We start from the raw sequence: 20,468 nt of genomic DNA, 5'->3' as shown, positions 1-20,468 counted from the left end.
GTGTGTGTGTGTGTGTGTGTGTGTGTGTGTGCGCGCGTGCGTGGTTGCAGTCTTGCCCCCTTAAAAGCCACTGGATGACAGATCAGTCTGTATCAGTTTGAACTCTCCTGTCTTGGTGGTAGAGAGATCTGTCCATCAGTGCAGACAGTGAGCAGAGGCTCAGAGTTTCTGATGGAAAGCACCAAGCCCTGCATCCATTCTACCCTCTATCTCTGTAGAGATGTCCTCTACTTCTACCTCGGTAGAGATGTCCTCTACCTCTACCTTTACCTCTACCTTGGTAGAGATGTCCTCTACCTCTACCTCTGTAGATTGTCCTCTTCCTCTGGCTATAGGCTGCTTTTCTTACCCATATACTTCCAAGAAATATGAAAATATGAAATTGGACTTACAAGAAGAGCTTTCATGTAGAGGATAACATGTATTTTCATGTCACTTTTTGGTCTTTGCCTAAGTACCCGCAGCGTTAAGGCACACGATGGCCTGGAACACGGCACTGAAAGAGAATTGTTTGGTTTTCTGCTCAGCCTGCCAGCTCCTGTATCCAGGATAACTGTGTTAAAGTGCTAATGTAGCGGATGTAGTCTGCATCCCTACAAGAAACAAAAAGCCTCTAACTGTCATTTATGTGCATTATGTACTCGAGAACATTAAGTGTTTTACCTGAAACCAAGATTAAGCTGTCTGGTATACAGTGAAGTTCAGTGTATAATATAATACAGTGAGGTTCACTTTATAATAATATAATACAGTGAGGTGCAGTGTATAATAATATAATACAATGAGGTTCAGTTTATGATACAGTGCAGTGCAATTTATAATAATATAATACAGTGAGGTTCAGTTTATATACAGTGAAGTTCAGTTTATAATAACCCTAACCCTAAGACAACTTTACCTACTTTCACAGTAACATGCTAAAAGGTCCTACTAAGAGTAGCTAAAAAACAACACTGAGAAGTCTAGCCTACAGTTTAGCACAAATAGGTTTACTGGTGCATACAAAACGCCTTTATCAGTTTGTGTAGTGTTTTGAACCCTAGTCCTGTTTTAATCATCTCAAGGTCCCGAGGTTATTCGTCATTTACAGCTATAGAAAAAAGAAATGCAGTCAGTTCCTTATTTATTAGCTGAAGTGATTGTGGTCTTATTAGCCTGTTATTAGTCTCTACATCAGGATGGAGTTTCTGTCTAACCTAAAACAACTTCAATCCTACACTATAGTAATTGTAAAGCTAATTAGCAGTATTGATGCTGAACATTATAACAAATCCAAAATTCACAAAACTGAGGGGCTGGTTTTTGAAACTGTGCCAGAGAGACTGGGGGGCTGGTTTTTGGAATTGTGGCAGTGAGACTGAGGGGCTGGTTTTGGAACTGAATCGGCTTTGGGACATGTCCATTCCTTCCACACAGGCAGTCCCAGTCTGAGAGGAATACACAGAAAGGTGAACGTTGCTTAATTTACTGTTCATACTGTTTGATATTTACTGAATCTACTGCAACTCGACTGGTTTAACTGGCTTTCATGTTTCAGACTGCTAATGCAGAAACTGTAATTTGAAGGGCAGATACATTTATTTAATGCTCCTTAAAATTCTGCATATTGTAATATTTGAAAATGGAATGCTTGTAAACTACTTTAGAGGAAATGTAGTGGAATATTTGACCTGCAGTGTGCAGCCAGTATTGCTGCAGCTCTGGTCTGATCTAGCTGGAACTGGACTGTATCTACGGCAGATGTTGCTATTTAAATGCAACTTCTTTAATCAGTTTGTTCGTATCTAATTCATCCAATTTTCAATTTAAGAATTAAGATGATATAAAATACATTTAAATCAGTGTCCACAGTGATTTCAAGCCTTCTGTAGTTTTAATATAAAATGTAAATGTGGTGGTAGCTCTCCTCCAGACAGGTGACAGGCTGTTCTCTTGTGTTTGACAGCCGGTGGAAGCGTACCCCTGTGTGCCGGGTGCAAACAGCACATCTATGATGGACAGTACCTCCAGGCTCTCAACACTGACTGGCACACACTTTGCTTCAGGTTTGTGACTTACGAATACAAATCAGGGTATGGAGACGCTTAAGTCCCAGACAGGACATGAACAGAACTTGTTAAATAGCTTTTCATTACTTTAACACATTAAATACCTAAATTGCCACATTTTTGACACATGACTGATGCATTAGGAAGAGGGTTTGATGTTATACCTTTCCAAGTTCTGCTCTAGCCTTGGGTCCAGTCAGCTGCTCTGCACTGAGGACAGAGGGGCAGGAAGAGTGTTTCAGACATTTAAACGGTTTAAACACATCATTGCAGAGTCTTGAGGAGGCAGGACTTTCTCGTCATCTTCTGTGAGGTGTGACACCCACAGACTGACAGACTCACTCCACCATGTTCCAAACGGCTTCACTGAGACAATAGTGCATTACAAAAGTCCTCGAATAGTGAAATGAGATTTGTTATTTGTGCGGTATGCTCAGGTGCTTTGGATTAAAACATTTGGTGTATGCCCATGTACTGGTGTATGCCTGGGTACTGGTGTATGCCCTGGTACTGGTGTATGCCTGGGTACTGGTGTATGCCCATGTACTGGTGTATGCCTGGGTACTGGTGTATGCCCATGTACTGGTGTATGCCTGGGTACTGGTGTATGCCCTGGTACTGGTGTATTCCCGGGTACTGATGTATGCCCTGGTACTGATGTATGCTCTTTGGGGTGTATGGTGTGGAGATGGTGGTTCTCTATAACAGTGGAATGGAGCTGGAAGTTTAACTGAATACACAGCAGCAATGCTTCCGTTTGGCAGGTGCTTCCCTCCAGACGGGATGTTTCAGTTGGGTGAATTATTAACTAGTTCATATGTCAGGTCATACTCACAGGTCATACTCACAGGTCATGCTCACAGGTCATACTCTAGGTGATACTCACAGGTCATACTCACAGGTCATACTCTAGATGATACTCACAGGTCATACTCACAGGTCATACTCTAGATGATACTCTAAGTCATACTCATGGGTCATTCTCACAGGTCATACTCTAGTCCATACTCATAGGTCATACTCACAGGTCATACTCTTGGGCAAATAACAGGTCATACTCTAGCTCATACTTATAGGTCATACTCACAGGTCATACTCAAAGGTCATACACTCAGACTGATAATGTGCAGTTGTTGATAAGAGTGTTTGGACAAATGCTGTATATGTACATGTTGAAAGCGAACATTGTGACACTAGGAAGAAGAGCCCCTCTCTTCCAGACAGCTTTTCTCTGACTGGGATCTGGCTGTTCATAGTTTGTATGTATTAGCATCTATTTACATATTTCATTTAAACATACAGTAATCTTTGCTGAACGTACCACACACAACACGCTCCTACACAAGTATTCACTTGAAAACGTGCTTGTTTGGATGTAAATTTAAATATATCTCCAGCTGTCTCAATATCTTATTGATGGCTTATAAGTTCTTTCACCTGCATAAATTGCATTCAAAGGTGTAAATCATAGTTACTGGTAGAAAACTGAACGTGATGATCCTTCCAAATCCTGCACTGTTCTAACCAGCGTCCTGGAATACAGCGTGATATAAGAACTGTCAGCTGCTTAGCAGGGTGGATACTGATCCAGAAATCACACATTCACAGTTTTCTCTCACCACACCCCGCACATGCTGGATGGAGTCCTGGGTGGTGTTTAGCAGAACTGAAATATTCAAATGTATCATGCCAGAGCAATAGAGACACGGAGCCTCTGTTTTTGTGCTGTAAGATCAGGCTTTGTTTGGGTCTGTGTATACTTGCTTGCTTTGTGATTGCATTTCCAATAACCCATTAAGTCTTTGTTTCATCAGCTGTTTGAGTTCTGCTGATTAGAACAAGGGCCGTTGTCTCATGGCTCACGTCTGAACTGAGCGTCTTACTGACCTCACACATTACAGCTGAATGAAAGAAGGTTTTAATTTAATTAAATCAAGCTCATAGATGATACTAGCTAGCTAAGCTAAGCTAGTGGTACACACAGAGTGGTTACCAGTGACAATTAACATGTTGTTTTCCTCCTTACAGTGATTTATCATTTAATTACATAGTTCATAATAATAATAATAATAATAATAATAATAATAATAATAATTGTTATTAAACCCAGCTACGTAACATGAAAAATCATTTTACATTTCTGCAATTTCTCAGAAAATGCAGTCAAGCAAAACCCACGATAAAACTTGCTAACCATTGTAGCTTTCAGAGGTAATGTCTTTTTAAAATAGTAACTTCCTCACCATTGCTGAATTGCACTTTAACAAGAGATCCAAAAGGCTTTGTTTAACATTTGTTAGCTGTGGCTGTAAATAACAACTGCAAAGCACAAAATGGACTCTTATTTTGGTACTCTGAGCAGCTGATTAGCAATCAAGCTAGCAGGGCTCTTGGATCTGGGACATTGTTCTCAGAAGTGAGACACAGAAAACTTTAATTCACTTTCTCTGAGAGATTTTTGAAGTGTTTTACATGTCACTCTGAACAACACCAGGGTGGAAGACACAGTGAAGGAAGCCAGGAAAACTAGACTAGTTCAGTTTTCTTGTTTGTTATGTTTATATACTGGCAGATATGTTTTTACTGGACTGTGTCTAAATCTGCGCTGTATGTGTGGACCATTACATGCATGTCTGACCAAACGAGGAAGCCCAACTTCCCCTGCCACGCACAGCAGGTCTCAGCCCAGTGAGAAGTTCGTCGCTGTTGAGGGGGTGTGCGAGACACTTCCCTTAAAGCAAGTCTGAGGTCAGCTGCTTTTCCACCATATGCAGAGATGTTTCCTTTCACTTGTTTTCAGCATTAAAATGAGCAACACATTCGGTTCATGTTTGTAAAATATTTTAGTGCCGATCTAAATCAATTTCTACTTTGTTCCTTTTTATTCATGAGGATGTGAAGGGGATTAAATCACCAAGATTAGCAGGTTGTCTGACGTGTCGTCTATGTGTGGGGTTGATCCGTTGTCTTGGTGAGTGTACACTCAGGCTCAGGTATGCGAGAAATGCATCAGCCTGTCAAAAGACTGTATGTTGAAAGTAGAACGACTGTGAGAGGAGGGCTGTGCCCCGTACAGACGCGGATTAATAGTGTGGTGTGGTGTTTATAAACACTTCTCTTAATGACCCCACCCTAACACTTCCTCTCACAGACTGCTGATGCCCTGGAGAAGGAGAACTCATTTCAGGATTAGTATTAGAGTTAGTTAGGGTTAGGGTTAGGGTTAGTTTGGGTTAGGGTCAGGGTTAGTTAAGGTTAGGGTCAGAGTTAGGGTTAGGGTTAGTTAGGGTTAATTAGGGTTGGGTTAGGGTTTGTTACAGTTAGGGTTAGGGTTAGGGTTAGTTAGGGTTAGGGTTGGGTTAGGTTTAGTGTTAGGTTTAGTGTTAGGATTAGAGTTAGGATTAGGGTTATGGTTAGTTAAGGATAGGGTTAGTTAAGGTTAGGGTTAGTTAGGGTTACGGTTAGGATAAAGGTTAGTTAGGGTTAGGGTGGGAAATTACAGCCTGGGCTATTGGGTCTGGCAAGGACATCTAGACGGTAGGGAGAGACTGAAAGAAAATGACAAAGAGGGTGTGTGTGTGTGTGTGGCTTTGAATGTGTCTGTCTGTGTATGTCAGAATGAGTGGGGGTGGTAAATGGTGGAGGTAGAGAAAGGCATAGTGCACACGAACGTAGTGTAGACAGGCATTGTGGACACAGGTGTAGTGGACACAGGCGTAGTAGACATAGACGTAGTGGAGACGGACATGGTGGACACAGGTGTAGTGGACACAGGCGTAGTAGACACAGACGTAGTGGAGACGGACATGGTGGACTCAGGTGTAGTGGACACAGGCATAGTAGACACAGACGTAGTGGAGACGGACATGGTGGACACAGGTGTAGTGGACACAGGCGTAGTAGACACAGACGTAGTGGAGACGAACATGGTGGACTCAGGTGTAGTGGACACAGGCATAGCAGCCCACGTGTAAGTCACACTTGAGCCCTGGTGGGATGCACCGTGCACCTGGCACTGTAGGCAGGGGGCACTGCATCCAGCTGATTAATGAAAACACGCCACTGCTACATCAAGATTGGTTAGAGAAAGAGAGACAGAGAGAGAGAGAGAGAGAGAGAGCTCTGTGCATCAGCTGCTGATCAGACAGAAGCTCTGTTTACTGTTTACTGATGACGTCTTGAAGACATTTTGTGCAACTTTTTGAAAGCAGGCTTTGTACATTCAGATGAGAACAGCAATGGGGACGTGTGTGTGTGTGTGTGTGTGTGTGTGTGTGTGTGTGTGTGTGTGTGTGTGTGTGTGTGTGTGTCTGTGTTTTGGTGTTAAAGGGAAGTATTTAGGAATTCTTTCGCCTCTGTTTTGCATGGCCAAAGAGAACTTGTGGCCAACAGATGCAATAACCTTGAGCAAAAGAGAGAGCAAGAGAGAGAGAGAGAGAAAGCGAGAGAGAGAGAGAGAGACACACACACACACACACACACACACATAGAGAAACAGGGTGTGTGTGAGAGAGAGAGAATACTGACTGAGAAGAGTGTGTGTTTTTTAGAGAGGCCCTTGGAGAATGTGAGCGTTGTTGTAACTCCATGGGAAAGCAGCTGAGATTGGCCTTGGATCTCTGCCCCTCCCCTCCTGCCCCTCTGCACTCGTTCCCACAAGGCTTAATGTGGGAGTGGTCAGCATCATGTCTGTGGATCATGGTCCCAGAACTACCAAAGGCCTTGAGATGAACTGAAAACGGTTTTGCTTCTAACGCAGCTGTGGGGACAGTGAACATACACACTGGCAAAGACAACGTGCTGCTCTGTGTCACACTCTGTGGGAGCTCATTGCCTTGTGCTGTGTAAGTTACTCCGTTGGCCCCATAATACCTTCAGGTGTCTGTCAGTGTCCAGATGAGAAATGTAAGGTCACTTTTCACTCACCCATAATCACAGCAGTGTGATTTCTGCTCTCATTTCAAATGTAATTGTATGTGTAACATATAGTACTGTGTGTGTGTGTATGTGTGTGTGTGTGTGTGTGTGTGTGTGTGTGTGTGTGTGTGTGTGTGTGTGTGTGTGTGTGTGTGTCACATATAAAGCAACTTCTATGGAAAAACAAAATTCATTTTCAAGGTCACACACTCAAAATGGAGTACCTGCCCCTCTGTAGATAAGACAGGAATGTTTGTTTCTGCTTTGATTTCAAATGTAATTGTATGTGTAACATGTAGTACTGTGTGTGTGTGTGTGTGTGTGTGTGTGTGTGTGTGTGTTTCTAACATATTTGCATGTTCCCCTCCATGCTTCTTACATGTGTGTTGCTTTTTGCATATCTTCCTGCATGAGGTGTTTGTGGGTCACTCACAGTGTTAGTTGGCTCAGTGTGTCAGAATCTCCACTCAGAGACATTTGCCCTGAACACTCAAATTGTATATGAAATTTGCAGTTTCATACGAAGATCTGAGCTTTATTTATATTTCTGAGTGTATAATACACTGATGTGACTGGCAAGCCCTGAAAGGGTGCAGTCATGCAGTCATGAGTGTGTGTTCACTGCTTGTCCCTGCACAGACCACAGAAGCACCAGAATCAGCTGCTTGAGAGGATGTGTGAGTCAGGGCCCCTCAGGGGTCGTTCAGCTGCCGTCTAACACTCGTGGAGTTCAGGTGGTAGAGGACAAGCCTGCTGGGCTCTCCACGACTCCTGCACAGCTGCTCTGGCGCAGAGCCAGGGAAACGTCAGAGGTAGTCTCACGGCCACACGCCCTCGTACAGGCTCACAACAAGCATGTCGCATGAAGGAAGATGAGTCAGCGTGCCCTATCAGAGTGTGAGGATGATGACAGTGTCATGAACCCAGCAGACGCGGAGGTGGAGCCGTTTCAGTGTCATGGGGTCACAACTGCTCCCAAGGAAGCTCTGAATGAGTACAGAACACAGGAAATGATAGACAAAAACAAAAAAATGCCTAACCCTCAGGAACAACACAAGCAGTCAGACATGTTCACGAACACCTGAGTGAGAGAGAGCGAGAGAGAGAGCATGACTGAGAGACAGAGAGACAGACCGTGACCGAGAGAGTTGTTTGAGTGGTTAGGGTTAGCTGTGGTTTCCACATCTCCTGTGAGCTAAAACATGCTTCCTCAGACACGTTGAATTCCTTGCACTTAGAGACCAGCGCTACAAGAGTCAGTCGCAAGGCAGAAAGTAAGTTTATACTGGACAACTTTGACCTGGATTTCCATTTCTGATAGTGTGACCTAAAGGTTGTAAGATGTTTGAAAGAACTTTCACAGATTCACAGCCTTGTATGAGAGCTGATACGAGATAAAGTTGAGTAGTGAAAAGTTGAGTTCACTGCACAGACCATAAATAGAGATCACAGCTTGTTTATTCATCTGCATCTCATGCTGAATGTCCGATGATAATGATCATAAGATAATTAGTCAGCATAAACAGAACCAGTACCCATGTGTTAGTGTATTCTAGTTTGCTCTTTTCTTCACTTTAATGTCACTCTGTATGTGTATTTATATGAGATGAACACTTGCTAAGGGTGTGGAGGGCTGACTTTCACTTCCTTTTTTGTCTTCTAGACTATTTCAGTTGTTTTATGAATGTACTCATTAGAATCACTTGAGTTAGGTTTTATGTCTACAGTGGCCGACCAGGGTGAGCTGTCTGCTCAGTCAGCCTTTCTCACTGTGTCCCTCGCTGTCTTGCTGTTTTGAGTTCTCTTACTGCCGTTAGCTGTTCAGTTGATGGTTGTCTCTCTACCTCTCTAATATCAGCCCTCTCCTCATGGGAATCCAGATTCTTCCACCTACCAGTGGGCATTGTGGCTTCTACCCCAGTGCTCTGTGTCAGGGGAGTGTGTAACTAATGACTGAACATCTCATTGTCTCATATATTGATAGATAACAAACTTTCCTTGTTTTGGTTAGTGTGGTTCAGCAGACTGCAGGCTTCAGTGGTCAAAGCAGTGATCCTGATTTGGTTAACATTTGGAGTGGTGGGTACCCCCAGGTGTCCTTCTGTGGACTTCTGATGACCCCTAACAGAAGAAATGGTCCCTCCATTCAGAAATGGTCCCTCCATTCAGCTGACACTTTTATCTAAAGCAACTTACAGTTCTGAGCAAACACAACTTGAGCATTTAATGGGGGTTAAGGGTCTTGTTCAGGGGCCCAACAGTTGCCACCTGGGACTTGAACTGGCAACCTTCTGCTTACAAGTCAAGTATCTTAACCACTGAGCTACCACTGGGTTCGGGTTTGGGTTAGTGTCTAATGGAATAAAGTTCAAATGACTCAAACAGGGTTAGGGTTAGAGTTAGGGCTAGGGGTTTAGGGTTAGGGTTAGCGTTAGAGTTAGGGGTAGGGGATTAGGGTTAGGCTCAGTTAGGCTTAGGGTTAGGGCTAGGTGTTTAGGGTTAGGGTTAGGGGTCTAGGTTTAGGCTCTTTCTTCTTAACTTGCCCTGTTAACACACGCTAAGGAAATCCCTGTAACTGTACTGCTGCTTTCGTCTTGTGCAATATTAAAAAAAAAAAAAACGTATTTTTATTTCACAACTCAATACAGGGTGTCATTCTGAGCTGTTTCCTGTAGCACAGCCCAGCCTTGGTGTGTGATGAGTGATGGGAGGGAGCAGTGGGTTGCTGTGTGTCAGCACACACACACTGGGCAGACCAGTCTCCCAGTGACTGCAGCCCTGCAGCAGAACGTCATGAAGGGCTTCTCTTCTACTTCAGATTCATGCACACGTGCACAGTGAGGTGGGCGGGGCTAATGCTGCCGGCTCACTGAGCTAGCTCCTGTGGGGGCCCTCTCTCTCACCCATTGGATGGCAGACTGCTTGGGTAGATTTGAGTGCCCTGTTTGGGAGGGGCTGCCTTAAGGATGAAGTCATGCTGTTCTGCAAAAGTGATGACATCATTCCCTCATTGCTGGGAGGAGGGGAACTTGTGATGAACACATGACCCAACTGTACTGTTGTACTGTTGATTTACATCACTTGTCTTCAAGCCAGTGGTTCACTTTGCTTCCTTCCAGCAGTCCAAAACCCCCTTAGAAAGTACACCTTCAAACAGTCCGAGACCCCTCTTACAGAAAGCACTTTGGAGCAGCTCAGCCTGCCCACTGCTCTCTCCTCACCTGTTTGAAGCACTGGTTCCCCTTCAGCCTCCATTTTACCTTTGACCCTGAGAGGCTTTTCAATAAAAGAAGGGAGAGAGACAAAGAAAGAAACAAAGAGACAGAGGGGGAGAGAGCGAGAGAGAGAGAGAGAGAGAGAGAAAGAGAGAGAGAGAGAGAGAGAGAGAGAGATGGGTAGGTGGGGGGAGAAAGAGGGATCTCCCAGCATATTTCTTTGTTTTGAAATGTCGCAGGGGCCCAGGCTGGGAGGGCGAATGTCCCCCACATCACCTGCTGAGTTTGGAATTCACAGGGCTTAAGGTAATCCTATAAACTGATCGTCCCCTGAGTTTTTAGACTCAGAGAATTTCCCCATACAATCATATCATTTTCAGAAATTTTCATATAATATATGAAGGCCACTCTGTCCTCCTCTTTATGCCTGACAGCCCCTCCCCTTGGCGATACACACTTCCTCCAGAGGGAAACCGCACGTGAGCAGGAGAGGAAGTCTGTCTGACGTGCAGAGTGGCTTGATGTCTAGTTCTGACTCTCAAAGTTCTGACTCTCCAGATTCTGACTCTCAAAGCCCAAAACTCCATATTTAGAAGAAATAAAACAAACAGGCTCTTTGCCCCAGTATTTGGGGGTTGCTCACGTTGTGATAGATCAGCGGGGTTTGCCGAAACCATGATGTTGCGTTTCTGCCACTAGCAGAGCGATTCTGTTCTCCTCAGAACCCTGCAGACCAGCCAGTCAAGTTCATTCCCCACAGTAGACAGTTCCCTCTTTTTGCTGAATCGGTTTCTGCATTATCTGCCCAAACATTAAGTTAAACATTATAAGGGGAGTCGCAAAACTGGTCTCAGATCAGAAGCAAAGATGATGGAGAAATGGAGATCCATCTCTGTGTCTGCATGAGGCCATACTAAACGTCTGTGTTCCATACACTCACATCTCTCCATTGATCAGATCCCCTTCTGACTCAGGTTAGTCGATGGCAGTGTAACTCAATCTTGAGTCACTCAGCTACACTTAACTAAGCAAGTGGCAAACATCTGATATCAGTGTGCTGGGTTCTATTCCCAGGCTGGAGACCCTGCGTCTGGCTCTACAATAAACAAGCTCACCATATTATGGCCGTTTGTTTCCTAAAATAGGTTGTGGGCACAGAAACATCTCCGAGGGAATGTGGAAACGGCTGTCTCTCACACAGAGGCAGGCATATTGCTACCGGCTAATCAGTGCTCTTATCTGCAAACTGTCTGTCTCTGTTCTGTCTCTCTGTCTACATAAAGAACTCTCATCATGTAACTGTAAAGGATGATAAACCAAATTGAGATATTTTAGTTGACTGAAATATTATCCCAATAATTTTCATTTTACAGGAAATATTGCAAGGGCTAATAGAACTAAAAAACAAACATGCTGAATTGGGATTATTATTATTATTATTATTATTTTTAATATGGGTAAAATTTATTTAAAGTGACATTTGACCATCACAACGTAACTGCTGATACAAAGGGTGCAAAATGTGCAAGACCGTATTCCTGTGAAACCTGGTATGTTGATGCGGCTGAGAAACCAGTATTTTAGTTGTGGATGTGGATGACGTGTAGGAGTCACACAGGATCCAAACATGCTGGTTTAACACTAACTAGACTGAAGGGTGCGCTGGCTGAGAAGGGCAGGTGTTGATGGAGTAGTAGGAGGAGGTGTAATGGGTGGGGTTGGGATGGAGGAGACCGTAAGCCTTCACCATGATTCTGTCACAGTGTTTGCTGTGGTCAGTTCTGTAATCTCACATCAACGTCCACATGGTGAATGTTCATCTCTGCACATACACTGCCACAAATATCACATTACCAGAGAAATGCACTTGAGACAGAATCTGACGTTAAATATGGAATCGCAAGAGCTGTTTTTCCTCAGAGGCTTGAAGTGTACATGTGTACATGTATGTGTGCATGTGTGTGTACATATATGTGTGTGTGTGTGTGTGTGTGTGTGTGTGTGTACATGTATGTTTGTGTCTGTGTACGTGTATGGGTATGTGTGTGTGTGTGTGTGTGTGTGTGTGTGTGTACATGTATGTGCGTATGTGTGTGCGTAGATGTATGTGTGTGTGTGTGTGTATCTGAGGCAGCTGTCCGATACAGGACATGGGAATATGGGAATAAGATATGCAGGTTACATGTGCAGGTGTGAGCTGTTTGTCTAAAGTTTTGTTTTTGTCACGTAATTTAGAAGCTGCAGTAGAGCATCAGAACAGTTAATGGTTTTAATGAGTTAATGGTTTTGTTCATGGAAATATTCTAAATTGATGTCAATTATAATAATAGCATTGTTTTCTTCTTCTCTCTCTCTATCATTCTCTGTCTGTCTCTCTCTGTCTTTCTCTCTCTGTCTCTCTCTGTCTCGCTCTCAGGTGCTGTGAATGTAGTGCCTCTTTGTCCCACTGGTACTATGAGAAAGATGGCCGTCTCTTCTGTAAGAAGGACTACTGGACTAAGTTCGGAGAGCTGTGTCATGGTTGTTCTGAGCCCATCACCACGGGCCTCATCATGGTGAGCCAACATGCCCCTCCGTCTCTACACATGCTGCTGTCGTCACCCCTCGGATGAGTTACACAGCCGCTCCTGTTACGCAGGGCAAAAGCACATTCACAAACGATTGTCAGTGTTACAGCACATGTGAGGAGGACCCACATGAATTAAACAGCAATACAGTGTTGTCTGATGGGATGCTGTGAAAGAACCAGTATGTATAATTCAGGGAGAAAGAAGGGATTATCATAATAAGGGGAAACTGGTGCTGGTTGTGAGATGGGGGCGGGACTTAGTTTGTGGTTTGATAGCTGTTTTATTTAGTACTTACCAGAGGAAGCATATTTTGGTTGATGACACATTTCATCACTACTGTTCCATCTGTGAGGAAAAGGTGTCTTTCATCTGAGCTCTGCCCCCTCTGACACGTCTGAACACATGACGTGAGAGAGAACCACGCTGAGGATAGATATACTCAGCAGCAAGTGCTATTTGTGCTATTTTACTGCAACCCTGGGCCAGTGTTGACCTGGGTTTCCCTGAGAGGTGGACAAGCTGTATTTATGATAACTGAATTACGTTTTAAGATGTGCCAGACTGAACTGCAGGCCATGCTGTTATCTTCACTGGCGCTGAGTTAAGGTTACTGGAAAGACACTGATTTATCAGGGCAAACTAAGGGTGAAGATGTCATGTTAAACAGATGCTAATAGCTCATATTCATATTTCGTTCTCTGTTTTTGACTAGGATTCTGCAACAGTATTGTACAGAGCTGACACTGGTATTAGTAAATGGTGTTGGACCAAGGATCACATTCATTACATTTATATTTAAATTTACATTTACACTTACATTTATATTTACCTTTACATTTATATTTTCATTTAAATTTACATTTACATTTTCAGATTGACTTACACAAGTGCTTTGTCATTTCCTCATAGAATACATCCTAGCCAGTACAGTAGAGTCCAACATACCATACAGTTAGAGTCCAACATCCTAATGATCTAGAATACTGCAGAAATACAGGGATCACTGCTGATCAGTGCTGATGCCGGGCAGTCCTATGTCCATGTGCTACATGTTAAATGTTTTGGTTACCCAACAGTAGAATAGATTTCATAGGCGCAGGGTCAGTGGTCATTTAAATACTCCACAAATAGACGGGTCTTCAGTCTGTGTTTGAAGACTGCAAGGGACTCTGCGGTCCGGACAGCCAGTGGAAGCTGATTCCCCATCTGGGAGCAGGACAGAGAATAGTCTCATACCTTAATTACGTGCATCAAATAATAAACATGCAAACTATTTTCAGAATATGTGAATAGAGAAAGTGTCCTGGTGTGGCATATCAGTACTGCCACAAGGAATCGAAACAGACTGTGAGGTCGAAGAGTGCTGTACATTTACTAAGAGTCCTTGATCTTTTTTCATCTAATATTTCATGTTTTTTCCACTCTGGCTCTGCAGTGCAGTCTCACACATTTCTCCATTGCTAATTAATTTTTAGCTAATCAACTCCCCTGACAGGACTGTACCCATTTGAGCACATTTCACTGGACCGTATACGTGTGTATGTGTACTAAGGGTGACCCAGACCTGTAGCAGTGGGGGAAGTAAAACTGCATTGAACTGCAGATCTCCAGGGCTTTTAAAAAGCACTTTGCAGATTACACATGCCTGAAGCACTGACACGCGCGTGGCCTGCACGAGGGGGTGCACTCACTATAATTACACAGCCCACCCCACCCACCTTGTGGGAAGTAACAACCCCGCCCACCCTGTGTGAAGTAACAACCCCGCCCACCCTGTGGGAAGTAAAGAACAACAATGACATCCCTCTTCTTTCTTCTTTCTTGTATGTCGATAGAGCCACAAACTGTCAATGATTTACCTAGGACTTCTCTGAACTGCACCCAGGCACACTCAGGCCTAATCTAGCATACCCAGACCTAATCTAGTACATCCAGGCTTAATCTAGCACGCAAGGGCCAAGTCTAGTATTCCAGTGCTTAATCTAGCACACCTGGCTCATCTATCATAATGAAGTTGATAACCATGTGTGATAACAGCATGTGTGTAACAGCATGTGTGTAACTGCATGTGTGTAACTGTATGTGTGTAACTGCATGTGTGTAACTATATATGTGTAACTGTATGTGTGCAACTGCATGTGTGTAACTGTATGTGTAACTGTGTGCGTGTAACAGCACGTGTGTGTGTGATGCTCTGTGTCCAGTCCCCTTCCACACTCGTCTGTGTGGAGGCTGTGATGTCCTGTGATGTCCTGATTCTGGTAATATCTGCAGACCCTCAGTCCAATGGCTGTCCTGACCACAGCTGCTGCCACACAAGGCCAACCGGAAAACACATTGATTACCAATACTGCACCCTCTGTGCACACACTCTCACACACACACAACATCAGGGTTGTTCACTATTGGTCACAGAGCTGAGTAGAGTGTGTCTGAGTAGTGCGTGTCTGGGCAGAGTGTGTGTCTGTGTAGAGAGTGTGTCTGAGTAGAGTGTGTCTGAGTACTGTGTGTAGTGTGTGTGTGTGTGTCTCTAGACCAATGTCACAAAACCAGATCATTGTACAGATCAGCCAGCACAGCTCAGCAGTGGCTCATGTGCGTGTTAAATCCAGCAGTGGCTCATTAGATGTTTTGTTCATGTCTGTCTGTATGCCTGTGACTGTGTGTGTGTGTGTGTGTGTGTGTGTGTGTGTGTGTCTGTGTGTGGGGGAGGAGGCAGTAAGACTGCGCAGAATCATATGAGTGGGCTCGGCAGGAAGTGATGAGGTCACAGAAAAAGAAAGAAAGAAGGAGGGAGGGAGGGAGGCAGACATGCTTTCAGAGATGAGCTAAGCCTTCTCCCTGCCAGGCTGCTGGTTCTGTGCTGTGTTGGATAGAATGAGCTCCATCTTGTAGCACATCCACAGCTCAGTCGCTGTCATGTTGGGCCATTTGTTTTTCTGGGGATTTTGCTGTCTGAAACTGTGGAAACGGGATAAAAAGGTAAGATGGTTGTTCTTGTGTCTGCAGTCCTTGCTGAGGGCACAAGTCCCTCCAGGCTTCCGCTCTGCCAAGGGCTTTTTTCATGACGTTATCTATTCATGCTAGACTCTAGAGTCATGAATATTCACAGAAGTGTTTGATTCACTGAAGTTTAAACATGAGTTTAAATATGCAAATATATGCAGATCCTTTGAAATCAAGATTAACATCTTCTCTTAAGACTGTTTGGGGTTTTTTTTTGTTTGTTTAATCCTCTTTCTCAGTTGTTGGTACTTGTTTGTTTAACATCTCAATATTTTTCTAAGATGCCAGCATACTAAGAAACAGGAGATCGTAACATAAGCCATTTTCAGATGTTTTCCTAGCATGCATATTCATCAGCAAAGCAGCAGTGTGCTTGTTTAAGGAGGGTTGTGTACAAATGGCACCGTTTCCCTGCTAATGGAAACGCTGTGCTACAGATCTCATCCCTGACTGTGCTGCCATGTCTGGTCATGCCTGCTGGCACTGGCTCAGGCTGCCTGGGCCACTTCACACATCGCTAGCCGTGTTCTGTAGCCATGTTCTGCAGCCGTGTTCTGTAGCCGTGTTCTGCAGCCGTGTTCTGTAGCCATGTTCTGTAGCCATTTTCTGCAGCTGTGTTCTGTAGCCATGTTCTGCAGCCATGTTCGGTAGCCATATTCTGCAGCTGTGTTCTGTAGCCATGCTCTGCAGCTGTGTTCTACAGCCGTGTTCTGTAACCGTGTCTTTATCTGCTGACTTGCATCAGCAGTGTTTCAAGACACAGCAGCTCAGCACTTCGAGCTAAACATCTACACACTACAGAGTCAAACATCCACACACTACAGAGCCAAACATCTACACATTACAGAGTCAACCATCTACACACTACAGTCAAACATCTACACACTACAGAGCTAAACACCTACACACTACAGAGCCAAACATCTACATACTACAGAGTCAAACATCTACAAATTACAGGGCCAAACATCTACACACTACAGAGCTGAGTATCTACACACTATAGAGCCAAACATCTACATGCCACAGAGTCAAACATCTACACTCTACAGAGTCAAACATCTACACACTACAGAGCCGAGTATCTACACTCTACAGGCTCGTTGCTGGGCTGAGCTGCTTGTCTAGTCGTCTGGCCCACGCAAATGTCTGTCCCATGTCTCTTTGATGTCTCCATGCTGCCTTTTTGCATCATGAAGGATAAACTCTCCAGCTGACATCATGTCTCAGTCTTGTGTTTACAGCTGCTAATAAAATACAGGCTTGTTTTATCTCAAAAAACGACTTGTTTTATCTCACTGATGTGGTGGACCTGTAGTATGGAATGGGTTTATAAGTCACCTTGAAGCACATGATACATAAGCAGAGATCAACGTCAGAGAGTGTCAGGACTTTTGAAGTCACCACTGACATGGAACCTTCAGCAAACCTTCAACCCCCATGAGAGTCCTGAGAGTGTCTGCCAGGAGAGGGGCAGTATGACATGCTAGTGTTACCTACTAGCATCACCAATATCATCACTAGTGTTACCCACTTCTATTATCAGTATCATCACTAGTGTTACCCAATAGTATTACCAATATCATGACTAGTGTTACCCACTAGTATTACCAGTATCATCACTAGTGTTACCCACTAGTATTTCCAATATCATCACTAGTGTTACCCACTAGTATGACCAATATTATCACTAGTGTTACCCACTTGTATTACCAGTATCATCACGGGTGTTACCCACTAGTATTACCAATATCATCACTAGTGTTACCCACTAGTATCACCAATATCATCACTACTATTACCCACTGGTATTACCAGTATCACCACTAGTATTACCCACTAGTATCATCAATATCATCACTAGTATTACCCACTGGTATTACCAGTATCATCAGTAGTATTATCCACTAATATGACCCACTAGTATCACCAATATCATCACTAGTATTACCGACTAGTATCACCAATATCATCACTAGTATTACCCACTAGTATTACCAATATCATGACTAGTGTTACCCACTAGTATTACCAATATCATCACTATTGTTACCCACTAGCATTGCCGATATCATCACTAGTGTTACCCACTAGTATTACCAGTATCATCACTAGTGTTACCCACTAGTATTACCAATATCATCACTAGTGTTACCCACTGGTATGACCAATATTATCACTAGTGTTACCCACTTGTATTAGCAGTATCATCACTGGTGTTACCCACTAGTATCACCAATACCATCACTAGTATTACCCACTGGTATTACCAGTATTACCACTAGTATTACCCACTAGTATCATCAATATCATCACTAGTATTATCTACTGGTATTACCAGTATCATCAGTAGTATTACCCACTAATATGACCCTCTAGTATCAGCAATATCATCACTTGTATCACCAGTCTCACTACTATTATCATTAGAATGGTTCGGGTGTTTGCCTGAGAGTTTCCTGCTGTGTTTACTGCTCTTCCAGGATTCTACACTGGATTAGCAAGAGAGGAGTAAGAACTCTGTTCTGTTGCCTTTGTGGGGAACAAATGTTTTTTGGAACAATAGGAAAGCATTCATGTTTGGACATTGTGGGAACATATTGCAAAAATATTGAGAATTACGTGGAGACATAATGGGATTTTTAATGGGACTTTGAAACCACCTTTAAAAGTTTAATGTGTGTGTGTGTGTGTGTGTGTGTTTACATATGGGTGTGTGCTAAGATGAAATAGAACCTATTTTAATTGAAATCTCAATGAGAGGAAAGAGGAAGAAGAATAATGGTTTCATGTCTGTGGTCTTTCGGTCCATACCCACCAGTCTGTGCCCTTCAGTCTGTGCCCTTCCTCTGCCCTTCATGTGTTTGGAACCAGAGTCTACCCCCTGTAGCAGCTGTTCGTTTGGCAAAGTGCCCAGTCATGGTGTGGGCCTCCCAGTCATGATGTGGGCCTCCCAGTCATGGTGTGGGCCTCCCAGTCGTGGTGTTGGCCTCCCAGTCGTGATGTGGGCCTCCCAGTCATGATGTGGGCCTCCCAGTCGTGGTGTGGGCCTCCCAGTCATGATGTGGGCCTCCCAGTCGTGGTGTTGGCCTCCCAGTCGTGATGTGGGCCTCCCAGTCATGATGTGGGCCTCCCAGTCGTGGTGTGGGCCTCCCAGTCATGATGTGGGCCTCCCAGTCGTGGTGTGGGCCTCCCAGTCGTGGTGTGGGCTGCTGTTCCTAGGTGGCCAGAGGACAGCAGTCCTTCATTAAGGAAGTGGGGGGTACTAGTTTGTGTCTGTTCTCACCCTGCGATGCGTTTTCCGTGCAGAAGTGCATAGTTGGTGTTTAGAGTGGTGGTGGTGGTGAGGGGGTCGGTGGAGACAATAAATGGCTCCATCTGTGGGGGAAGGCGGTGACATCATGGTTAGTTCCTCCGGTGTTTCACTGTGGCTCACATGTGGGCTGCATCGTCACTCAGACAGCACAGCAGGGGAAAGGAAGTCCGCCATCATTGGTGATTATGTTCATCAGCGACTCAGTCCTCAGGTAATGTGAGCCCCTATTGCCAGTCATTTCTCTGAGGGTTTTTTTTTTCTTGGTCTCTGCATTAATGCCTGAGGAATCTGTTATTTGATGTCAAGTTTTTATGTTTTTCTGTGCGCTGCAGAAAAGATAATGGAGTACGTACTACAGTGAAAAGCGTGTGATTATAGGTGCCGGCGCAGAGGCTAAACGTGTGGCTGGCCGTTCAAGTTCAAGTTCAAGTTCAAGTTCGGTTTATTCGTCATATACATAGTCATGCACAGTATAACTCGCAGTGAAATGGTGGAGAGTGCTCTGTCCAAACTGAGGAAAAGAAAACAGGGGTGCCTAGAGAAAAATATAGATATGCAAGATAAATATATATATTCTATGTATGTACAAAATATATTAACAATGTATGTACAATATATGTATATTATGATTATATACACAATGTACAATGTATATGGTTGGGTATATATGTACACAATCTACAGAATGTACAGTGCAGGTGTAATATGGTTGGGTATATATGTACACATTCTCTGAGTGTTCCCGTGTTCCCGTGGAATACTTCATGCAAGCTCCCATCTTCCACACCAAACTCTACACTATACTCGATACCTTTTCAACACCAAATTCTACACCAAACTCTACACCGTACTCTATACCATACTCTACACCGTACTCTACACCATCCTCTACACCATACTCTATACCATACTCTACACCGTCCTCTACACCATACTCTATACCATAATCTACACCGTACTCTATACCGTACACTACACCATACTCTATACCATACTCTACGCCATACTCTACACCATACTCTACACCGTACTCTACACCATACTCTACACTGTACTCTACACCATACTCTACAAGAATCCATACTCTACACCAAGCTCTGCACCATAATCTACACCATACTCTACAGCATACTCTATAAGGCTGTGCTAACAAACCTGTTGTGGCTGTGCTGACAGGCTGTACTGAGGGGCTCATCTGATAGCCAGCACATCTGACTTTGCTGGTTGAATAGCAAAGTCATACTGAAACAGTACATCTGCTTTCTCAGACCTGCCCTCTTAAGATCCACTGAGCACGCCTTGTCTAGTGTTAAGTGTAAGCCCCATCCTGAATCACATTACCTGGTGTATGTTTCTCTCCAGATCCTAGTCAGGCAGTTATGCAGGAACGTATGTG

General features: G+C 43.9%; 1 protein-coding gene across 5 annotated transcripts in view; it reads left to right on the top strand.

Annotated features, from left to right (window-relative positions):
• Window positions 1-20,468, top strand: part of limk1a (LIM domain kinase 1a) — a 32,972-nt gene that overhangs the window by 969 nt on the left and 11,535 nt on the right. For 3 of the 5 annotated variants that reach the window (XM_027004589.3, XM_027004588.3, XM_027004587.3), the window contains exons 2-3: window positions 1,946-2,045; window positions 12,597-12,735. In XM_027004589.3, the coding sequence (XP_026860390.2) occupies window positions 1,946-2,045; window positions 12,597-12,735 (239 nt within the window). Of the gene's footprint in view, window positions 1-1,945; window positions 2,046-4,978; window positions 5,020-12,596; window positions 12,736-15,525; window positions 15,733-20,468 lie in introns of those variants that run through there. The other 2 variants (XM_081723599.1, XM_027004591.3) reach the window with 2 other exon arrangements.

The sequence above is a fragment of the Electrophorus electricus genome, chromosome 11 (assembly GCF_041902795.1).
Source record: "Electrophorus electricus isolate QZ-2024a chromosome 11, ASM4190279v1, whole genome shotgun sequence".
NCBI classification, from domain to species: domain Eukaryota; kingdom Metazoa; phylum Chordata; class Actinopteri; order Gymnotiformes; family Gymnotidae; genus Electrophorus; species Electrophorus electricus.
Note: the sequence above shows the minus strand (reverse complement) of the source record. Positions and strands in the feature narration are given on the sequence as shown.